Source organism: Sorex fumeus, unplaced genomic scaffold (genome assembly GCF_029834395.1).
Source record: "Sorex fumeus unplaced genomic scaffold, SorFum_2.1 ptg000317l, whole genome shotgun sequence".
Taxonomy (NCBI): domain Eukaryota; kingdom Metazoa; phylum Chordata; class Mammalia; order Eulipotyphla; family Soricidae; genus Sorex; species Sorex fumeus.
Window position 1 is genome coordinate 81663 of NW_026606374.1, and position 21781 is coordinate 103443.

Below are 21781 nucleotides of genomic sequence, written 5' to 3' on the forward strand. Positions count from 1 at the left end.
GGCATCTGGACATTTCTCCCCAAAACATGGCGTCAAGGGCTCCCTGCCGAGGCTACCCCCACTTTCAGCTCAGGACTTGTGGGCATTTGAGTTGCTGGCTGTCCACTGGGGGGGGGGGGGGGTTTCTCGGGCCTTTGTGAGGTGTCCCTGTCCTGTGTCAGGAGGGAACAGGTCCTGCATTGGTTGGCCCAACTCTCCCAGGTCTGCCTGTCTCCCAGCTGAGGCTTCAGACTCCTCGCCAAGCACAGGCCCAACTGTCACCTGAAACTTGGGCACCCCTCAGGGACCCACCCTGAGAGCTGGTTTTGTAGGTGCTAACCATGCTTCCGGTCAGACCCAATCCTGGTCTCCCCCCAGGGGAAATGCAGGGACCTGGCTGTGGCCCTAGAGAGTTCCAGGTTCTGTGTCAGGTCAGGATTCTTACCCCACTGCTGCTGTTCACCAGCCCTTACCATCGTCTCCCCTGACTCCCAGGCAGCGGAGCCTCACCCAGCACCCCGTCACCCCACCTTCGTCTCCCTCTGCTAGGACCCTCTTGTTCTCGAGTCAGACCTTTAACCCCCTGGGGATCGCAGTGCTACCCCGATGCACACCTTCATGCTCTTGGACATTCGGGGGTGGGAGTTCCCTCTACTTGAGGTAACCTGGGTACAACAGTGTTGAGATGTGCCCCTCTCACCGACAGTCCCGACCTGAGTCACACCTTCATCCCCTATGAATCAGTTTTGCGACCTGAGGCCATGGCTCCATATCGTCTGTCTCCTGCTTGTCTCCTTTGTCCATCAATCTGGTGAGATCCTCCGGTGATTCTGAGGCCACTGGGACCAGATGCAGACGCGCAGATTCGTGAAACGACGCTTTCGCGTTTGGGGAGTTACGTGATCTGTCGGGACTTTTCCTAGCAGGTGCCACAAGCAGCAGCAGATTCCATCCCCATCGGTGGTGAACGAAGGTTGGCAGCCTCCTGGCAGAATGCCACGTTCACCAGTGTGGTGTGAAACCCCATTATTGATCTGCACATCCCACCAATAAGGAACCACCATCACAGTTTCCTGCGCTCACTGCCCATCTCTGGGGAGTCTTCCTTAGACCCGCAGAGGGAGGCAGGGGGTCATGTCCCGCCAACAAGGAACCATGACCACATTTCCCTGTGCTCACTGGCCTTAGAGTCACTTGTGGGCGGGATGCGCCACCACCGCAGCTTCGCAGCTCAAGCAGGAGTGGAGCTTTGGGGGAGAAATGAGGGCCAAGAACAAAGCCAGATGCAGAATGAGTCGGTCAACTTCAGGCCAAGAGCCTGGGGAGAACAGATCCCCCCTAAATGGTTTGCCACACCCTGAGGCCCTGCGAAGCTGGACTCCCGACTCATCATCAGTGCCCACGCAAAACGTGCTCAGCTCCCGGCCCAAGTCTGCTTGGCCGCAATTTCTCAGCCAAGTCACTTCATTTGGGTGGGAGGCTCGGACTGCTCAGGGCTATTCCCTGACACCCCCCCCCGCTCAGGAGTGACCCCTGTTTTGGATGACGTATAAGGAAGTGGCTGGCTGCACCCCTTGAAAATTCAAGCATGAATAACTTCAACTTGCCAGTGCACCCTGCTGACCCCAGTTCGGATCTCCAGCAGCACATTTGGTCCCCAACACCCCAATTCTTGCCACTCCTGAGCAGAGCCAGGAAGAGCCCCTAAGCACCACCGGCTGTGGCCCCAAACTACCCAGCACACTACCCCCCAAAAACCCCCCTCACACCAGCCCTGCCCTGTGTCCACGCCTGTGTGTGCTCGGAGAGTACCGCCCGCTCCACGTCCCTGGAGCAATGAAGGTGCTAGAAGTGGCATCCTGATGTACATTCACCTGGTTTTGCACAGTGCTATACCTGGCAGTGCTGAACCATATGGGGTACTGGGGATCGAACCCCAGTCGGCTGTGTGCCTTAGTCCCTGCACAATCTCTTGGGCCCCTGGGGTCAGCAATTTAGAAATGTGGCTGCTAATACTTGGCAGGGCGGGGTGTCTGCGCCGCCTTCAAATGGCGGTGCCTAGAGGCTGAGGGCCTTACCTTTCTCCAGAGACAAAACTCAGAGTGGATGGATGGGCTGAATCCATGAAGCACATTTGGTCCCCAACAGCCCCAAGAGTCACTAAAACTCTAAAACGACCTAAAAGCTCTAAAACGACCTTAGGAGGGGCTGGAGCAATAGCACAGTGGGTAGGGCGTTTGCCTTGCACGCGGCTGATCTGGGTTCGATTCCCAGCATCCCATAGGGTCCCCCACGCACCGCCAGGGGTGATTCCTGAGTGCAGAGCCAGGAGTGACCCAAAAAAAACAAAAATAAATAAAACGACCTTAGGAGAGAGACGATCTCCCCGGCAGTGGACGCCAGCACCCCCAGGGCGGACAGGCAACCCGGACTTTGGTTGCAATGAGCGTCTGTCCTCAACACCATCAGGAAGAGTGAAGGGCAGTCCGACACACGGGAGGAAATATCGGCACAGTGTAAATCTGAGAACCGATTCCTACCCAGAAAAAAAGAATCCCTAAAACTCAACACAAACAATCCAGGGCGAGTGACAGCACAGCGGGGAGGGCACTTGCCTTACATGCCGCCAGCCTGGGTTCGATACCCATATGATCCCCCCCAAACGCCACCAGGAGTGGATCCCTGGGCCCAGAGCCAGGAGTCAGCCCTGAGCAACAGCCAGGTGTGGACTACAATCCCTGCCCCTCCCCCCCACCAAAATACGTGAGGATGTGGAGATGTTGGAATCTCCATAATTACCGATGAAATATGACGTGACCACTGCGAGAAACAGTTCAGTGGTCCTCAAAACATTAACAACAGGGCTCTGGAGATAGTCGACGGGGTGGAGCCCTTGCCTTACACACCTCTGAACCAGGTTCAACCCCCAGCACCCTGTGCCCCACCAGGAGTGGTCCCTGAGTGCAGAACCAGCAGGGCCGGAGCGCGGCCCCGAACAAACAAAAAACCACACAAAAGAATTAACAACAGATTTATCGTGGGACATCCAGTAATTTCGCCCTAGGCAGATACCCAGAAGTATCTAAAGTAAGAACTCAGACACAGGTGTACAAATATTTACAAGGGCATTATTCATAACCGTAAAAAAAAATGTCCATCAGAACACGTATGGGCGAGAAGAATGCGGTACAGACCCCCAGCTGTTCACAGGAAGGAGATTCTGACACTCTTAACACGGATGAAGCTCTCTGACATGACACCGGGTGAGGTAAGGCAGACACACAGGACGATTATTACATGTAATTCTACTTCTAGGTGTAAAAAAAAAAAAACGCGATTCAGAGAGTGCAGACACGCGCCTACACAGACGGGGGGCGGACACAGGACGGTTTACACTTGATCAGAATCAATTTGAACTGAACGCACCCCAAGGCGCTGTGGACGCTTGGTGAGGATTTGCAGCAGACAAGGCAGTCACAGACGTCACCTACGTCATACTCGAAGAGACCGTGGTTTGGTCGTGATGGCGAATGGAATCCACCCACCAGAACACACACACTCACTCGCAAACAGTGCTCTCAGTCCTCCAGCCAATGCCTACAACTGTATTTTGCAAAGGGGGTTACACAGCCAATGAATCCGGCAAGGATGCAAGGAGTTTACTTACAACTTCCCATACTGACAGATGAGAACACAGATACTCTCTAAGCACAAAGCTTATATGCACAAAGAACTTCTTGCTTAAAGACAAAAATCTCAATTGGTCATCACAATGGGAAATTTGGTTACTGAATGCAACTCCTAAACTAACATCACCAATAAAATCTAAGCAGTTCTAGCACAAAACCAGGGTTATAGTCAAGTGGACATGCATTAGTAATCTACACACCCCAACATCACACCAGAAAAAGCAATTCCGTACAAAAAGTTCCTTGATTTTTGGTGGTTTTCAAATATCATGGCACGGGTTACCCAAAGGAAGTGTAAAAACCGATTCATCAACCTTTTCAAGAAAAATGGTAAAAAAATCCAAGTAAAAGCCTTTGTTTGCAAATTGGGCTGAAGAGTGAAAATACCAAGCCGCCCCGATCTGTCAAAAAATGACAGAGAAATAGTCACAATAATTGGACAGGCCTGCGGGAGAAGGTAGCCTAGAGGGTGAATCCCTCCGGGCCCAATCCCGTGCAGGGGCTGTTGCTCAAGGCAGGCCCATCTCGGAAATACTGAGATGGCAACTTGGAAACGTAGCTGCACACGGGGCAGGGCGGAAAAAAGTACACACGCGTCGGCCCAATTCGGGGCCTGGGTGCAGAGAGTCTGGACCCCAACACCCGACAATGTCCGCTGACAGTCAACGACATGGCGAAGGACAGGTCCAGGAGTGTCGGACACGGACACAGATGTCACTGTGCAAGGGTCGTGGCTGGGAGGACAGCGACGGGCCCCTCATGCTCCACACACTCTTCAATGCTGCCACGTGCCACGGGAGTCGTGAACTGCCACGGTGACGAGGAAGAAAAGAATTTAGGAAGTTCTGAACATATCTTGTACTTTTCATTCAAGGCTAAAGTGCAAAATATCTCCATCTTGTGGTATTTTAACAGGGGAAAAAAAAACTATCCAATACACATCATAAAGAAACTCAAGTGGACAGGTAGAACTAATACCAAAAAAAAATTTAAAAAAAAACACCTCTTTAAATATATACTTGAAGACTATTAAGACCATCTGAATCTTTCTTTAGTGAAGTCTGTAAGTGAACCAAGTTCTTCTAGAACTCGAGATACTGTTTCCCAAGATCGTGCACACCAAAAGTAGAGGGGAAAGAATGGAAAAAAATAATAACAACAACATTGCATGACAATGGACACCAAGTTCATAAAGAACTTTTCTTAAAAATGAGATATTATGGAAGAAAATACCATGAAAATAATAATCCTATGAGAATTGTTTGTCAAGCACGGTAATTTGAGCCTTGGTCTTCATAAAGATACAACAGCGTATATAGAAAACTATAAATATACAAGAAAGACTCCAGGAAAAAAAGTCCAAATACACATTATTAACATTCTGGAGGCCTAAAAAACTTTTCAAGGGAGGGAAAGGGTGGCCAACTGAATTTTTACTTCAGAGAACAGAACTCTGGCAAAACTCCTGGGTCGAAGGGCGCTCCCAAGCGGAACCATACTTTGTGAAAACACAACTGAGATCTTGTTTGTTAAAGGAAAGAAAACGCATCAAGCTCACTGCGGTCCCTTCCCGAAAGGAAAATATTAAATTAAGGGGGGGAGAGTCGAAGAGTGTAAACAAGTCTGGCTCAGAAAGGAAACCGGACGACGTAGCAAAGGTTCTGTCCGTAGAAGTCACGACAGCAACAGCTTTAATAGGAAAGAAATGCGCTATAAAAAAGTTCGTCCGCAGGCGCGGCTGCAGTCAAAGCTCACTTGTGTTCCTTGGTAGGTGCATAGTAAAGTTCCATGGGCTTGTTCACTTTCCAGTATTTCTCACTGACCAGCTCCAGAGAAAAAGAGCCATTTAGGACCTACAACGGAAACACAAGGAGCTGTCAAAAGTGCTCAGAGAAATGGAACAAACAAACAAACAAACAAAGACTGACGCTTTTAGAGGGGAAGAAAAAGAACCTCAGGGTGGACCGTGTCGCTCCACAGTGGGAACCGCCAAGGGTATGAGAACGTTAACGGCTTGCTCTCTGGGCCCTGCCTCCCAGTCCCCTCAAACCCCGGCCCCTTTGGGTCTCAGTGGGTCTGTCCAGGGCTCCAAGACTTACGGTGAACTGGCCACTGGCCGTGGCGATGTAAATCGTGTACTGCTTCTCACTGGCCGTGTCGAGGTTCATTTGGTTCGATTCCCCTTTGCTCCGAAGCTCTTCCAAGGCCAACCTCACGGCCAGGTACTTGGACAAGTGATCAACGGTGGCGTTCCCCGACGTCTTTATGTACCTGGCCAAGAGGCACGCGGGAGAGAGTACATGTCTCGGTGACTGAGCCACGGTGCCCGCAGGCGAACCCAGCCCCTCCCGGAACACTCGTTGGCAAAAGGGGCACATCTCTGGCTGACACAGTGCCAGAGGCGGAGGGCAGACGGGAGCTACCAGAGCTCTGCCTGCCTGAACGCGGGGTGGGACACGCCACCGGGAAGGGGAAGCTTGGGGGGAGGAGAGACCAGACCGCAGGGGTGCGAGGTGCAAGCCAGCAGGCAGCCTGGGATGGATCCTGGAACACGGTGCCAGGACTCTGTCCTGAGCACTGTGGGTGTGGCCCCAAACCAAGCCAACCAAACCCCCAAAAGAAGGCGGAAGAGCCCGGGGTGGGGTGATCCTTTGGAAAGGACGGCACCCCATCTGCTCGCTCACACCCCAAGTCTCGGTGCTTCTTGGGTTCACTGGGGCAGCTAGAGTCAAGGCCATATCCAGGCCAGTGTGAACTGTGGCACTGACTAGCACCCCGGTGTCACTGAAGGAATTCAAACGACACAGTTCCATCCCCAACACCACACACTAAGATTACCAGGATCCCACCAGGAACGAGCCCAGAACACGACCAGGCATGGCCCCCAAACCAAAAACAAACAATGGGGCTGGAGCGATAGCACAGTGGGCAGGGCGTTTGCCTGGCACACAGCAGACACGGGTTCGATTCCCAACATCCCCTAGGGTCCCCTGAGCACCACCAGGAGTGATTCCTGAGTGCAGAGCCAGGAGTCAGCCCTGGGCATCGCCGGGTAGGACCCAAAAAGCAAAAATAAATAAATAATAAATAAAAAAAACCGCCCCATCCCGCATCCTGGGGGCAGATGTGCTCAGCAGTGCACAGGACACAGGGCACCCCCTGGGGACCACCCGGCACCCCACCTGGTCTGCGCGCTGTCGTCCTTCTCCATCAGCGTGGGGTGCGGCCTGAACACCAGCTCGATCTCACTGGCACCATCCAGGACCGGGTCCATGGCCACGGCGGCGTTGCCGGCGTCCAGCTCCAGGCCCGAGTCGTCGGACGTCTTGGTGCGCTTGGTGCTGGGCCCCGCCTCCTGGTTGCTGTGCGTGGACGCGTTGCTGCAGTGTGAGCTGTCCCCGTTGTCCTCGGCGCCACTGCCATTCTCGATCTGCTGCTTCTTCCCACGCTGCAACCTGGGGACAGGCCCGCAGGGGCGCAGTTTAGGTGAGAATGAACGACCTGGGCATGGGAACCCAGCCGAGCTGGTGAGAACACTGGGGGCTTCCCTTAAGGGCTTCATCGTGTGTGTGTGTGTGTGTGTGTGTGTGTGTGTGTGTGTGTGTGTGTGTGTGTCCTCAGTGGGAACCCCAAGGAGCGTCTGGTGTGCTCGCCCATGGGGTGCATCTCAGGTGCAGAGGGTGGCGTGTGGGGGAAGAGCTCAAGCAGCCTTGGGCTGGAGGCCCATCCCCCCACACACACCTGCACACATCCTCGGGGTTGCTCAGGGGAGCGGGGCTGAGCCCAGCCAGAGTTGGGGTGCGCGGTCTTGAAACCCTCCCCCTCTCCTCCAGATGGGCACTGGGCTTCCCTCTGGGTCTCTGGACCACACTGGGCTGCGCTCAGGGGACCATGACATGGTGCCGGGGACTGAGCCTGGTGGCCACTTGAAATGCAAACCTGAAACCTGATCACCTGGCTCTGGGGGCGGTTGGGGGGGGGGGGCCTGCGTTAACGGCTTTGGTATCCGAGACCGCGACCCACAGGGCTTGCAGGGGAAGCTATGCAGTGGCCTGTTTAACTTCCGGGGAGTCAAGGAGAGCCAGGACGGGATCCCCAGAACAGAGCCCGGCCGCACAGCCGGGAGATGGAGCCAGGCAAACCCAAGCAGGTGGGCGGTGGTTTCGATGACAGTCAGAGAGATGGGCCTGGGAGATTCCTCAGACTACAGAGAGGGCAAGGGGGGACTCCGAGGTTCCAGGCACAGCAAGGGGGGCAATGCAGGGGCCACCGCGGGACCTGGGTGAGAGTCCCAGGTCCGGCCCCACAGAGCTCAGGAACCAGGAGCGCCCAGGAGCTGGGGGTTCACTGTCCACTTTGGAAAGGGCCACCTGGTGGCAGCAGGGTGTCCTGTAGGGACACTGAACGGGGCATGAAAACCAAACTAGGGGAGCCTCAACACGCAAGGGGGTCGACGTGATGGCTGTGCGCAGACCTGACACTTCCGGAGCAGAGCGGGGGGGGGGGGGGGGGGGGGGGGGGGAGGGGCCGGGCCCCGCACACGCCCACACACACCGGTTCATGGCCTGGATCTTCAGCCCCTCCTCGATGCTGTGGCTCAGTGCCTGCTGGTTGTTGTGCTTGCTGATGCGGGCCAGCACCCGCTCCTGGTGTGCCTCGTACTCGTCCCGGCTCGGGTAGATCTTGCTGATGAGTGCGTCGAAGTTGGGGTCGGGCCGGAGGGACCGTTTGGAAACGAGCTTCTTGCGACACGTCGGGCATTCTTTATTACTGAGGGCAGAGAGGGAAAATGGAAAGGGTCAGGCCCCCGCACGAGCCAGACCCCAGGACCTTTACACGCGACGCACGTTTCCTTGGGCCAAATCTCGGAACCCCTTGAGCCCCACAGCGCTGCTTTCCCGTTCTTCCTCGAAGCCACACCTGGCAGCACCCCGAGAGGCTACTCGGGGTGGGTGATGCTGGGGATCAATCCAGAGCCTCCTCACAATCAAGCCTCGCCCCGTTCAATCAGTGCCCTCCAGCCCCCCGTGTGGTGAGTCTGAAAGCCAACGCCCTCTACTACTTCCCACTACACAAATACACAAAAACTCCTCCAAGGATGTTTTACTTTCCCTAGTTGGGGGGCGGGGGAGGGTCATCTGTGGCACACCCAGCAGTGCTCAGAGCCTCCTCGTGTCTCTGTGCTCAGGAATCCCCGGCAATACTGGGAAACTCTATGTGGTGTTTGGAGCACCCTGGGCTGGGCCACATGATAAAGCCAGGGCCTTAAGCCCGGGTCCCTCCCCGCAGTGACACTTCAGAGAGAACCATCTAAGAACCACCTAGTCTTGCCAAATCACCATGTTTCCGGTTAGAATATCGATGCCAAACAAAGAAAAATGAACCATAAACGATTCAGTGATGATGTGGACGCTTTTTACTAAAGTCCCTTTCACAGGGATATTACAGGATATTTGTGCTTGTTATCTTGATAGCTTGGGGGATTTGGGAGGCCATACCCGACAGTGCTCAGGGATCACTCCTGAGGGGGGCTTGGGAAAACCCACCCTATGTACTGCCAGGGAATGAACCCAGGCCCTCCACGTCTGGAGCAAATGTCTCAACCCTGTGCTACCTCTCTGTCCCGAGGAAATTATTTTATATACTTAAGCAGCTGAACAATCATCTTACAAGGATAAACAAATTGACTAAATCGGGTTTTTTTTTGGGGGGGGTTATACCCAATGGCGTTCGGGGTATGCACAGAGATCACTCCTGGTAGACTCAAGATGCTGGAGACAAAACCCGGGTCAGCAAGGCAAACGCCCTTCCTGCTGTCCTATCCCTCTGGCCCCAAGTCAATCGTTTTAAAACACAGACTGACCAATAATGAAAAGCCACACTCAGACGCATCTCAGAGCTCGACTCTTTGGAAAACGTCTTTCTCGGAACTCGGCCAGCACTGGCAGCGCAGACAGTCATGTCGCCAGGTTCTTCCCATCACAGAGGGGGTGTCTCTGGCACCGCCACCCCCGCTCCACGCACCCTCTGTGCAAGGGGTTCACGGGCCAGGTACTCACACGCTACAGAGGGATTTCACTGCCAAGCCCCCCTCCTGCCCACCGGGAGCGGTGCCCACCCGCTGCGCAGGGCTGTGATGATGCAGTCGGCGCAGAAGCGGTGCAGACACTCCTTGGTGGTCATCGTGTTCTTCAGCATGTCCAGGCAGATGGGGCACATGAGCTCACTGTGCAGGCTGCGTGGCGACACCACGATCTCCAGGCCGTCCGTGATCGCCTCCTGGAAGAGACCCCCCCGTCAGCCTGCGGGGGCGCTGGGGCCGCGTGCCAGAGGCCCCGGCTCGGCCGGGATGCGCCCGAGCAGGGAAGGAAGCAGCCCCCGACCACCCCCAGGAGAGACCCCCAAGTCCCAGGAAGAACAATCACAATCACAAGCCCCGCTTTTCCAGAAACGGATAGATGGGTGGGGGTCAGAGCAATAGTCCAGTGGAGAGGGCACTGGCCTTGCACACAGCCGACCCAGGTTCAATCCCCGGCATCTCATACCCAGTGGCAGTGCTCAGAGCTGGCTCCTGGCTCTGCACGCAGGGATCACGCCTGGCAGCTTCGGGGAACCACGTGGGATGCTAGGGGCTGAACCGGGTCGGAAGCGTCCAAGGCAAACGCCCGACCCACTGCTCTGTCTATCCACTGGACAACATTTTTCGGAGAAGCCAATCTAGGCCCAGCCCCAGGGGTGCTCCCCTCACTCCCCCTTCCCGGCTGCGGGGTGCGCATCCCACAGCAGCGCGAGAGGGTCCCTGCGGGCCAGGCCCCTCTTGGGCTCACCTGCGGCGTCCGCTGGAGCTCGTACAGGCTCAGCTCCCAGGTCTTGCTCAATGGCTGTGTTCCGTTCGTCTGCACGGCCTGAGACATGGCTGGGAAGGCAAAGGGGAAGACGCGTGTGTTGCCCAGCTGATAGCGGTGGAAGAGGAAGTCGGCTTCCAACCCCGACTGTGGGGAGCAGGAACTTAACTCCCAAGGAGGAGAAGAGCAAAAAGGCCCTCACAGTGCCTCAACGCCTGCAAGGAAGGGTAGGCGTCCAAACCTCAACACCCCGAGGCCCAAAGCCCTGGGGTCCCGCTCGTCAAGAAACATTCCGGGACCTCGGTGCCTAACTGATCGTTTCCATGACTTCCACCCACTGCTATAATGCTGACCACCCCCCACCCCAACCCCAGCTCAATAAAATATACAACTGGAAGGATCCTGGGGCTCCAACTCAAGGGAATTGGTTATTTACAGAATGGTACACACACCAGAAACTTCCTATGATAGGAAAAGACACAACAGGGGCTGGAGCGACAGCACAGCGGGGAGGGCATTTGCCTTGCACACAGCCGACCCAGGTTCGATTCCCAGCATCTCATAGGGTCCCCTGAGCACCGCCAGGGGTCACTCCTGAGTGCAGAGCCAGGAGTAACCCCTGTGCGTCGCTGCGTGTGACCCAAAAAGCAAAAAAAAAAAAAAAAAAAAAAGGAAAAGACACAACATTGGTCATAACTCCCAGGAAACTCTAGGGATTCAAAAATGTATCCATTTTAGGCTCTCAATAAAACACAGTTCAAGGGGACCAGAGCGACAGCACAGCGGGGAGGGTGTTTGCCTGTTATGCGGCCGACCCAGGTTCGATCCCCGGCATCCCACAGGGTCCCCCCAAGCACCGCCAGGACTGATTCCTGAGTGCAGAGCCAGGAGGAATCCCTGAGCATTGCCAGGCGTGACCCAAAAAGCCAAAAAACAAACAAAAGAAACCACAGTTCAAACTGTTCCACACAAAACCAAAAGGCCCGACCTCCAAAAGGACACACATCAACATGTATGCACACTCAGAACTGAGTGCACCATTTTCCCCCCATGCCCTGAATTTTCCACAATTAAAAAAATTCTCAAAAAAATTAAAGGACCACCAAAATCCCAGTATTTAATACTGAGAAACTCATTTTTTTTTTTTTTGCAATGCACAGGGGTTACTCCTGGCGGTGCTCAGGGGACCATCAGGGATGCTGGGAATCGAACCTGGGTCAGCCGCGTGCAAGGCATACACCCTCCCCGCTGTGCTCTCTCTCCAGCCCTCTCTTTCCTTATTCGTAACTTCTGAGAACTGAACCTACACCTACACCATCCCATCCATGCAGGAAGGACCAAGGCTGGCGGAAGCAGGAATCGAACTCGGGACCTCACGCGTGCACAGCAAATGTTCAACTGCTGAGCTCCACCCTTGGCCTGTGCCCCGAGTCCTCTGGAACCCCTCCATCACAGCTAGCCCCTCCCAAACCAAATGAATAACCCCTCACTGTGTAGCGTTTTCTTTCTTAGAAACATCAGCGTCATCTGTTGTCTTGGTTCTCCCAGATGTCCCTCAACATATCTGGTCCACCTCCCCCCTTCACAAGAAAAAAAATAAATCTTTTAACGGGAAAAACAACACCCCCACACCGCCCCACAAGTGCACCGGAGGCTGATTGCCCCTGGGATTTTGGGGGGGGGGGGGCACAGGAAGGGATGTGGGAGGGCCCACTTTGGGAAACACTGCTAATTGGTCCCACAAGTTCACACAAAAGTCTTCGGCATAGGGGCTGGAGCGATAGCACAGCAGGGAGGGCCTTTGTCTTGCATGAGGCCGATCCGAGTTCAGTTCCCAGCATCCCACAGGGTCCCCTGAGCAGCCAGGAGTAACCCCTGAGCACTACCAGGTGTGACCCAAAAATGAGAAAAAAAAAAAGGCTTCAGAATAATCCCAACTGGCGTTACTATCATGATCACGATCATCCTCAGAGCAGGCCCCAGTAACGTCTCCTTCGTCCTAGCCCTGAGATTTTTTAAAATGTGCCATATTCAAGGCCCTTTCAGGGTTAGGAGAATGAGACCCATCATTGTTACTGGTGGGGGCAGGAGACTGCACTGTTCTCTTCCGGGAGCTGGTTTTTAGTCTCCGAATCTTGGCCGTAGGTGGGATTACACGGCGCCAGGGGGGCCAGTTGGTGGGTGTGACCCCCGCCTACTGGAATTTGGAGGATCTGGGTGGAGGATTTGGGCCTATTATGACATCTTATTATCTCATTCCTACTTTGGACAAACTGGCAGGCTACCGAATGTAGCCTGCCCACACGGCAGAGTCTGGCAAACTCCCCGTGGCGTCCCCAATATGCCAAATACCAGTAACAGTGATGGGTCTCATTCTCCTAAAGAACCTTGAATATAATCTCAGGGCTAGGATGAAGGAGACGTTACTGGGGCCTGCTCGAGGCAATCGACGATTAACAGGATGATTTGTGATTTGTGTGACTGTGACTGTTACTGGTATTTGGCATACTGGGTACGCCATGGGGAGTTTGCCAGACTCTGCCATGTGGGCAGGTTAAATCCAGTAGCCTGCCAGGTTGTCCAAAAGTAAGAATGAGATAGTAAGATGTCAAGCGGCTGTGAATACCAGCATTACTATCACATCTGGAATATCCAGGGCTGCAACATTTGCTTTCCATGCTAACATCACGCAGAGTCGGGGGAGGTGGCATGGCACTTCATGAGACGGGCCAACCCCGACAGTAAGTGAGAACACAAATGTAACCACGACAGGACACTACGAACAGAAGAACGTCCTTGAACTACTTCAGACAAGGCTTCACCGCGGCCTTCACGCCTTTCCCCACTCACTGACAGGTAATAGGGCAAATCAACTGACCCCTAAGTGTCTACAAGCTATTTCCAAAGCACCTTCCTCCTCATTCAGGGAGGCAAGTTTCTTCCCAAACAAATACTACTGTAAGTGTTCAGATCAAGCTGAAAAAGCGCATTAAGACTCGATCATAGTGGGGGACCAGAGATAACAAGGCCTGTCAGGTGCTCGCCTCGCACAGGACTGACCCAGGCTCGATCCCAAGCAACCCGAAAGGTGCGCCCAAGCTCACCAGGAGTGATCCCTGAGCACAGCAGGGTGTGGGATCAAGACAAAAACCAAAGGGGGAAAAAAAACCCTCAACCACAGACATCAATTTCCATCTCATTTACGCCGGAGGGCCAAAGAGTAGGGCTCTTTGGTGACAAATATAGAGGGTAAATTTATAATATAATTTATATGTAAAAAAAAGCCAATTTCCAATGAAGAGTCACACAAGGTGTCTGGTTTCCTGCTGAGACTGCCGAGCTGCAGGTCACCCCCACGAAGTCCTGCCCCGTAGGGGGGAGTTCCTGTGTAACCATCAAGGCCAATTACAGGGGCAGGGGGCTCACCCCCACACACCCAGCCTCAACTCAGAAACTTTCTTTCAAATACGCGAACTCCAAGGGCAGCAACCACCACCACTACCAACCCCCTGCCCGCCGCCACCCGACCACATTCCCACCGATGTCCCCAACGGTCCCCCAGCCCCTAGCCCTGTATTCACAGTGGCGCCTCCTGTCTACGAAACCTTTGACCTAGGGCTCAACTTGGGTCCTTCAAAATGGCCCAGGCCGGAAGGGCTGTGCTGTGTTTGTTTAAAGAGAGGTGCAGAGACTTGCTCAAAGTGGAATCACACACCAAGAAATCAGCTTCCCTGCCCCAGGTTCTTTCTGTTACATACAACGACACTTCTCTTGCCCAAGTATGAAAGAGAGCCTTCTAGAAACTATCTGGCCGGACTCCAGGGGAGCCCGACCTGGCTGGATGTCTCGGTCGGGTCAAGGGGCGGCAGCAGCAAGGCCACAATGCAATTACTGGCAGGGAGGCTAAGATCTCTCGCAAGACCCACGGGGGTGGGGGGGGTTGGCAGAAAACTCGGCCAGATTGGAGCAGTCAGAGGCCATGGGGACCACGCCAGGGTGGAGGGAAAAGAGGGGACTAGACAAGTCAGACCCTCAAGAGATGCCGCGGGGAGCTGTTGAGAGGAAAGGGGGGCCTGTCCTCCCTCCCCCAATAACAGCTGCGGGAGCCCTAGGCTGCCACATTTTTAGCGGCGAAGAGGAGACGGGTTTTGGGGAGCCATCCAAAGGAACCCTTTCATTCCAAGTTCTGGAAGGGGAGTGCGTGGGAAGTCTGTAGTCCGACCTTCTCTGGGTCCTGGCCCGGGCAAATCAACTCATTATTTTATCCTCCAATTCTCACATCTGGAAATCAAATCACCCTCAACCGAACTATTGCAAAACGGCCTCAAAAAAGGGGGGGAAATCACTTTACTCAATATGGTAACTCCCACTGGCTAGCACAAAGACAAGGGTCTCCTGGCCGTCTTCCTGGGGCACAATCTAGAAAGGGGTCAGTCTCCACAACCCTGAGGGCACGATCCACCATGGCAGGGCAGATCCAGGAACCAGACGGGATCCAAGGAGAGCTTCCCTTAAGCTGGTTGCGGGGGGGGGGGGGGGGGGGGGGGCAGCGGCGACTCAGCCAAGAGGGGCCCATAGGCTGCTCCAGCCCAGAGACGGGTCAGTGAACTCCAACCCGATTCCTGGCCCCAGGCTGAGTCCCTGCTGAGACTGGAAGCCCAGATGGGCAGAATGTGCTTCTCCATCTCCCTCCCACCTGGCCGCCTCTCCTATGTTCCCCAGTCCTGTGCTATGCCCCCCTTAGAATGTCCTGGGGGGGGGGGGGGAGGGACTGGCTGGGAAGCACCGGGTCAGGGCATTCCCTTCCAGATCCCAGCAGCCGCCAAGACCCCCGCTTCAGCCCTTAGCACCCACAACTCGCCCTGCAGCGCCCCCCTCCCCGGCCCCCAAAGCAGAACCAGGTCCAGAAGAGCGTTCCAAGTTCCCAGCCAAGGGCTGCGGGTGATCTTCCTGCGCCCGCCTGCATCTGACCAAGGCCCCGTGTGGAATCTCCGCGACACTCGGAGGGGGCACAGGGGATCCCAGACACCATCCCTCACTGCAACTCTAGCCTTCCTGCTCGGCGCTCACTCACCGAAGGCCCAAAGCAAAGCAAGTGGGAACTCCTCTAGCTCGGAGACCCCCGTTGAGGACACAGAGTCTTTAGAAGTGCCTTTAACGTTTGGTGATTTTAAACTCGGCGGCTGGGAAAAGCAAAGGGAGGAAATGGGAAATGTTTCACTGACATTCACTGTCTCCGCCCAGCCGCTCACCCCACAGCTGCTTGGTGGTTTGTCTCCGTCCCCCTGACACCACGTGAACTGTGACTGGGCAGGCAGACGTTTGTGGGGTATTCGACCTGGCCCCCGAAATGCCAGTTCTATTCCAAGGAGCGAAAAAATATGGCCAGATCCTGTCCAACGCTAAAAGTCCAACGCCAAGTTCTCCCTTCCTCGGGGAATTCTCTAGAATGATTCGACAGTAAAGACAGTTTGACCCCTCCCACTGTGGGGGTCTTCCTCTCGTTTAGCAGCCAACCTCTCTTCCATGCCTCCCCACTGCCCTGCCCAGGGAAGGGAAGGACAGGCAGGAATCGGGGACCCAACCAGGCTATTGACGAGCGACCTCGGGTTCTTTTTCACAAGGTTCTTTTCAGCAGAGTCAATGCCCTCAACAGACAAGTTAATCTGAGACCACTCAATTTCCAAAATAATCAAAAAGACAAGTGTTCTTGATCCGACTTAAGAAACTACTTCTTGGGACTGGAGAGATAGCACAGCGGGTAGGGGGTTTGCATTGCACGCGGCCGACCGGGGTTCGATTCTCAGAATCCCATGTGGTCCCCTGAGCACCGCCGCCAGGAGTAACTCCTGAGTGCAGAGCCAGGAGTAACCCCTATGCATCGCCGGGTGTGACCCAAAATAAAAGCCAAAAAAGAAAAAAAAAAAAAGAAACAACTTCCTGGGGTCAGAGCAATAGTACAGCAAGGAGGGCCTTGCATGCAGCGGACAGGGGTTCGATCCCTGGCATCCCATAGGGTCCCCCGAGCACCGCCAGGAGTGATTCCAGAGCGCAGAGCCAGGAGTCAGCCCTGAGCATCACCCGACGTGACCCACAAAACCAAAAAATAAATGAAAGAGAGACTACTGCCTAACGAGGACCAAGTGGCACATAATGGGGGTAGCATTAATTCATGCTCTAAAAAATGTGGGAGAAGGCAACTTTCAGGCATTTTTCTGGAAGTTTTAGTCAAGCTTGCCCACTGCATTGTCCCCTGAGAAGTGAAGAAGTTTGCTTCCAGGTCTGGAGTCCTTCCTCCAGGAGACTGAACACTGGTTAACACTTGGACCCTTAGTAAAATTCGGGGGTGGGGGTGGGGGCTGGAGCGATAGCACAGCAGGTAGAGCGTTCGCCTTGCACACAGTCGACCCAGGTTCGATTCCCAGCATCCCATAGGGTCCCCTGAGCACCGCCAGGAGTAACTCCTGAGTGCAGAGCCAGGAGCAACCCCTGTGCATTGCCAGGTGTGACCCAAAAAGAAAAAAAAAACAAAACAAAACTCGGGGGTGGGGCTCACTTGCATTCTCCGCTCGGGGTCTACACAAAGGCGAGTGTTCGATTCCACGACTGAGGTGACCAGATCGGGAAGGGTCCACCAAACTGAGCTCCCTCCAAGGACTCCCGGAGACGGGAAGCAACACCCGGGGCACGCACCCCTTCAGGGCAGGAAAAAAAGTGCCTTTGTGCCCCCTCAAGTGACACAGGGATGGGGGGGGGTGGGGGCTTGCAACAAGCGCAGAGCTTAGTTTCTCCAGATTTCACAAATGAGCCTTTGAAGAAATCAGGCGCCTGAAGTCGCGGTCGAAATACTGCGGCGATTTCACATCATCCTGGGGTGATTCCTTTCTCTCTGGAGGGACCCGTGTGCGAAGCCAGCGAAGCATCTGGCTGTGCATTATTCCGCTAGAACCCTCTCGCCTGGGCTCAGGGCAGAGACAGGGCGGGTGAAAGCTGCTCCAGGAGAGCCCGGAACCTTCTCCAGCCAGCTCGCCCACTGCAGGGCACCCGCAGAGCCAGGGTCGAAATCCAGGGCGTTCTGATTGCCGGCACTGGCATCGCCGGGGTGGGTGGAAGTGAGACTTGGTCCAGAGGGAACTTTTGAGGACCAAAAGCGTTTTTTTTTCCAAGTGACTCAGACCCCAGGAGTCTTTTCAGGTCCTTCTCCATCCATTCCCCCCCCCCCTTTTTTTTCTCCCACCCACCAGGATGACCGACCTCCAATGTGGATTCCTCTCCAGGAGTCAGACCTGAGGAATTCACTCCAGACCTCTTTTTTTTTGGAATCAATGAAATCTCATACCCACAACCATTTTTTCCCTTAAAAAAAAAAAGAAAAAAGAAAGGAGGGCTCGAGCAATAGCACAGGGGGGAGGGCGTTTGCCTTGCATGCAGCCGACCTGGGTTCAATTCCCAGCATCCCATAGAGTCCCCCAAGCACCACCAGGAGAGATATCCTGGGCGCAAGCCAGGAGTCAGCCCTGTGCATTCCTGGGTGTGACCCCAAAATAATAATAATAATAATAATAATAATAATAAAAGAAGCTGTTAAGTTGTAATTATAAATGGGAAAAAATCATTCAGAAAAAAGTAATAATAATCTAAAAAAATGCACAATTGAGATCGGTTTGGTATTTTTTTTGTGGGGGGGGGAACGCCACCACACCTGGTGACTGATGCTCTGAGATGATGGGGGAGGGGGGTGTTGGAGAGAACCAGGGCTCGGCCCCATGCCCCTCCCCTCTACCTCAGAAACCTGTTGAGCCTGACAAGATGATTTTTTTTTTGCGGGGGAGGGGGCGACACTGGAGGGGGAAAGGGAACACACACATGTACTCACAGACACATGCACACACTCACACGCATGCACTCACACACATGTACGCACATAGATACATGCACTCACACACCCACTCACACACGCATGCACTCACACACGTACGCATAGATACATGCACTCACACACGCACATAGATACATGCACACACATACGCACACACACTCATACACATGCACTCACACTCACACGCACGCACTCACACATGTACCCACATAGATACATGCACTCACACACACACACACTTGCACTCACACACGCACTCACACACGCACGCACATAGATACATGCACACACACACCCACTCACACACGCACATAAATACATGCACTCGCACACTCACGCACGCACTCACACACGTACGCACATACGCACATAGATACATGCACTCACACACGCACACACACACATGCACTCACACACACGCACTCACACGCACGCACTCACACACGTACGCAAATAGATACATGCATTCACACACACGTGCACTCACACACACATGCACTCACACACACTCACACACACACGTCTTGGCTCCCACCAGACTCCTTTCTCCAGCTCGGACCCAACAACCCCGCGGGGGTCTCCACAGGCTCTGAGGCGAGGCGAGTAATTCGGAGGCGACTAACTCGGCATCTCCTCAGGGGGGCGGAGGGAGGCGGGTGACAGCGCGTCGGGACCCCCGACCCTCCCGCGACCCCCCCCACACCCCCACCCTCCCGCGCGCGCCTTCCTGACACACCCCGGGGTGTCCCCCACCCCCTCCTCCGCCCCTCCCCCAAGTCTCCGGCCTGAGGCGACGGTCGCCCGCGGTCGCCCACCCTCCTCCCCCACCCTCCGCGGGACTCCGGGCGGGCGCCGCCACCCCCAACCCGGGGTGCAGGGGGGGAGGGTCGGGACCTCCCCCCTCCCCCACAGCCCCCCGCGACCGCCGCAAACTTCGGGCGACGCTGAGGCGCCGTCGCCCCCCCGGAGGCGACCGCCGCGGTTTCCTGAGAAAAAGAGCAGCAGCGCGGGGGGCGGCGGGGGGCGACGGGGGGGCGACCAGGAGGCTCCGGCCGCCGCCTCACGCGCCGCCTCAGCCGCCTCAGCCCCCTCAGCCGCCTCACGCGCCGCCTCACGCGCCCCCTCAGCCGCCTCAGCCGCCTCCCGGCCGGGCCCCCCGGGCGCCCGAACAATGCGGCGCCGCCCGCGCCCGCGCCCCCGCGCCCCGCGCCCCGCTCACCGGCTCCGGGCCCCGCCGGCCGCCGCCCGGCCGCCCGCGCCGCCGCCGCCGCCGCACAATATGGCGAGCCCGGGCGTCCGCAATGGAGCTCGGGAAGGACGACGGCGGCCGCTCAATATTCATGAGAGACCGCGGGGGAAGCCGGCGCGGCCGGCGCGGCCTGCGGGGAGGGACGGGGCGGGGCGGAGGAGGGAGGAGGCCCCGCCCCCGGAACCGCCGCCCACCAATCGCGCCCCGCGGCGCGCGCGGCCGACCAATCCCGCGCCCCGCGGAGGGCCGGGCCCCGCCCCCTCCGCGGGACAGGCCCGCCCCCGCTGTGGCGCCCTCCGCGGGACCTCCTCGGCCCCTGGGCCCCGCCCCGAGCGCCCTCTGCCCCGCCCCCGGCGCCCGCTCCAGCCAATCCCGCCTGCCGGAGGCCCTGGTCCCGCCCCCGAGCGCCCTTCACCCCGCCCCCGGCACCCGCTCCAGCCAATCCCGCCTGCCGGAGGCCCCGGCCCCGCCCTCTCCTAGGGCCAAGCCCGCCCCCGCTGTGTCGCCCTCTACGGGCCTCCTCGCCCCCTTAGCCCCGCCCCGAGCGCCCTCCGCCCCGCCCCCGGCGCCCGTTCCAGCCAATCCAGCGCCTCCCGGGACTCCCGCCCTGCTCCAAGCGCCCTCTGCCCCGCCCCCGGCGCCTTCTCCAGCCAATCCCGCGCCCCGGAGGACCCGGCCCCGCCCTCTCTCGAACCGCCCCCGCTGTGTCGCCCTCTGCGGGGCCTCCTCGGCCCCTTGGCCCCGCCCCAAGCGCCCTTAGCCCCGCCCCCTAAGCATTCTCCAGCCAATCCCGCTCCTCGAGGGCCCCGGTCCCGCCCTCTCCTAGGGCCAAGCCCGCCTCCGCGGTATTGCCCTCAGCGGGCCCCCTCGGCCCCTCGGTCCCGCCCCGAGCGCCCTCCGTCCCGCCCCCGGCGCCTGTTCCAGCCAATCCCGCGCCCCGGAGGCCCCGGCCCCGCCCTCTCTCGAACCGCCCCCGCTGTGCCGCCCTCCGCGGGCCTCCTCGGTCCCTTGGCCCCGCCCCTAACGCCCTTGTCCCCTAAGTCTTTTCCAGCCAATCCCGCTCCCCGAAGGCCCCGTCCCCGCTGTATCACCCTCCGCGGACCTCCTCGGCCCCTTGGCCCCGTCCCGAGCGCCCTTAGCCCCGCCCCCTCAGTCTTCTCTAGCCAATTCCGCTTCCCGAAGGCTCCGGTCCCGCCCCCACTGTGTTGCCCTCGGCGGACCTCCTCAGCCTCCTGGCCCCGCCCCGAGCGCCCTCTGCCCCGCCCCCTCTGGCTCTCCAGCCAATCCTGAAGCCCTCCGCTGGGCTATACGACCCACAGCCACGCCCCAAACTCGCGGGGTCTCACTCCCGCAACTAGTGTTCTGTGGGGCCTCGTAGGCCCCGCCCCCGAGGGCTGTGTGAGCCAATCAGGTCCCAGGGCGCCCCCCTTCCGGACCAATCAGAGCCCCCCCCCGGGCGCCCTCTGGCACCTTCGCCGCCTCAGCCCAGCTCGTGGTCTCCTGCCCCTGAGGCTCCTGACTGGGCCCGTGTAGCCCCGGGACTTCTCCAGCCCGCACTGGCTGGACCGGCACCAGAACTTGGGTCTCTTGCCCCGCACGACGGTGCGAGCCTTTGCAGGCCTAATAGGGCTGGTTCTTGAGGAGAAAAAACGGCCTTGGGGTCCCGAAGCCCCCCAGGGCCCCTCAGGTCTGTCAGGGGCCCCTGAGGCGGCAGATCCTCGAGGACCACGAGCGACAACGGAGTCTCTACGCGGCCAACTCCTCACCCACCTGCACCTCAGAAACGCCCCCCAGACGCCCCCAAACGCTTGTCTCTTCAAGGGGACGTTTGGGTCACCACGTGCTGAGAGGATTCCACCGTCGCCGGACTTTGCGCCTCCCCCTCACACAGATGCGGTCCTGTGGGGGGTCACCCGTGAGGCACTAAAGACGGGCCTCAGGCGCCGTCCCTCGAGCAACCCCTGTCACCTGAGGGAGTGACCCACCGAGTCACAGTTCCCGGCCTGCCTCGTGGGACGCAGCTTCCCAGGTACAGACCACGGAAGGGGCCACGCCAGGCTCCTCGGGGTAGGCAGGTGACACCAACCACACGGTCCCTTGGTGCGTCCCAGGAATCACGCCATCCCCACGTGGCTTCGTC

At 57.1% G+C, this 21781-nt stretch overlaps 1 protein-coding gene across 2 annotated transcripts; it reads right to left on the reverse strand.

Annotated features, from left to right (window-relative positions):
- Positions 1 to 3567: 3567 nt before the first annotated feature.
- RNF2 (ring finger protein 2) lies at positions 3568 to 19736 on the reverse strand. Of its 2 annotated transcripts, none has more exons than XM_056109588.1 (7): positions 19612 to 19736; positions 10496 to 10584; positions 9787 to 9947; positions 8223 to 8438; positions 6851 to 7123; positions 5768 to 5939; positions 3568 to 5521 (listed from the first exon to the last, which is right to left on the reverse strand). In XM_056109588.1, the coding sequence occupies exons 2-7, from the start codon at positions 10580 to 10582 to the stop codon at positions 5420 to 5422; spliced, it is 1011 nt and encodes a 336-aa protein (XP_055965563.1). In that variant the 5' UTR covers positions 10583 to 10584; positions 19612 to 19736; the 3' UTR covers positions 3568 to 5419. The 2 variants fall into 2 exon arrangements, with proteins under 2 accessions (XP_055965563.1, XP_055965564.1); XM_056109589.1 differs by lacking the exon at positions 19612 to 19736 and adding an exon at positions 14095 to 14174.
- Between the last annotated feature and the right edge of the window lie 2045 nt (positions 19737 to 21781).

Excerpts from the sequence above, each read along its gene's own strand:
- RNF2 (XM_056109588.1), bottom strand. The coding sequence starts at position 10,582 with ATGTCTCAGGCCGTGCAGACGAACGGAACACAGCCATTGAGCAAGACC. Across the intron at positions 9,948-10,495 it reads AGCTCCAGCGGACGCCGCAG|GAGGCGATCACGGACGGCCT; the intron begins GTGAGCCCAAGA and ends GGTCTCTTCCAG. Across the intron at positions 5,522-5,767 it reads CGGCCAGTGGCCAGTTCACC|GTCCTAAATGGCTCTTTTTC; the intron begins GTAAGTCTTGGA and ends TTTCCGTTGTAG.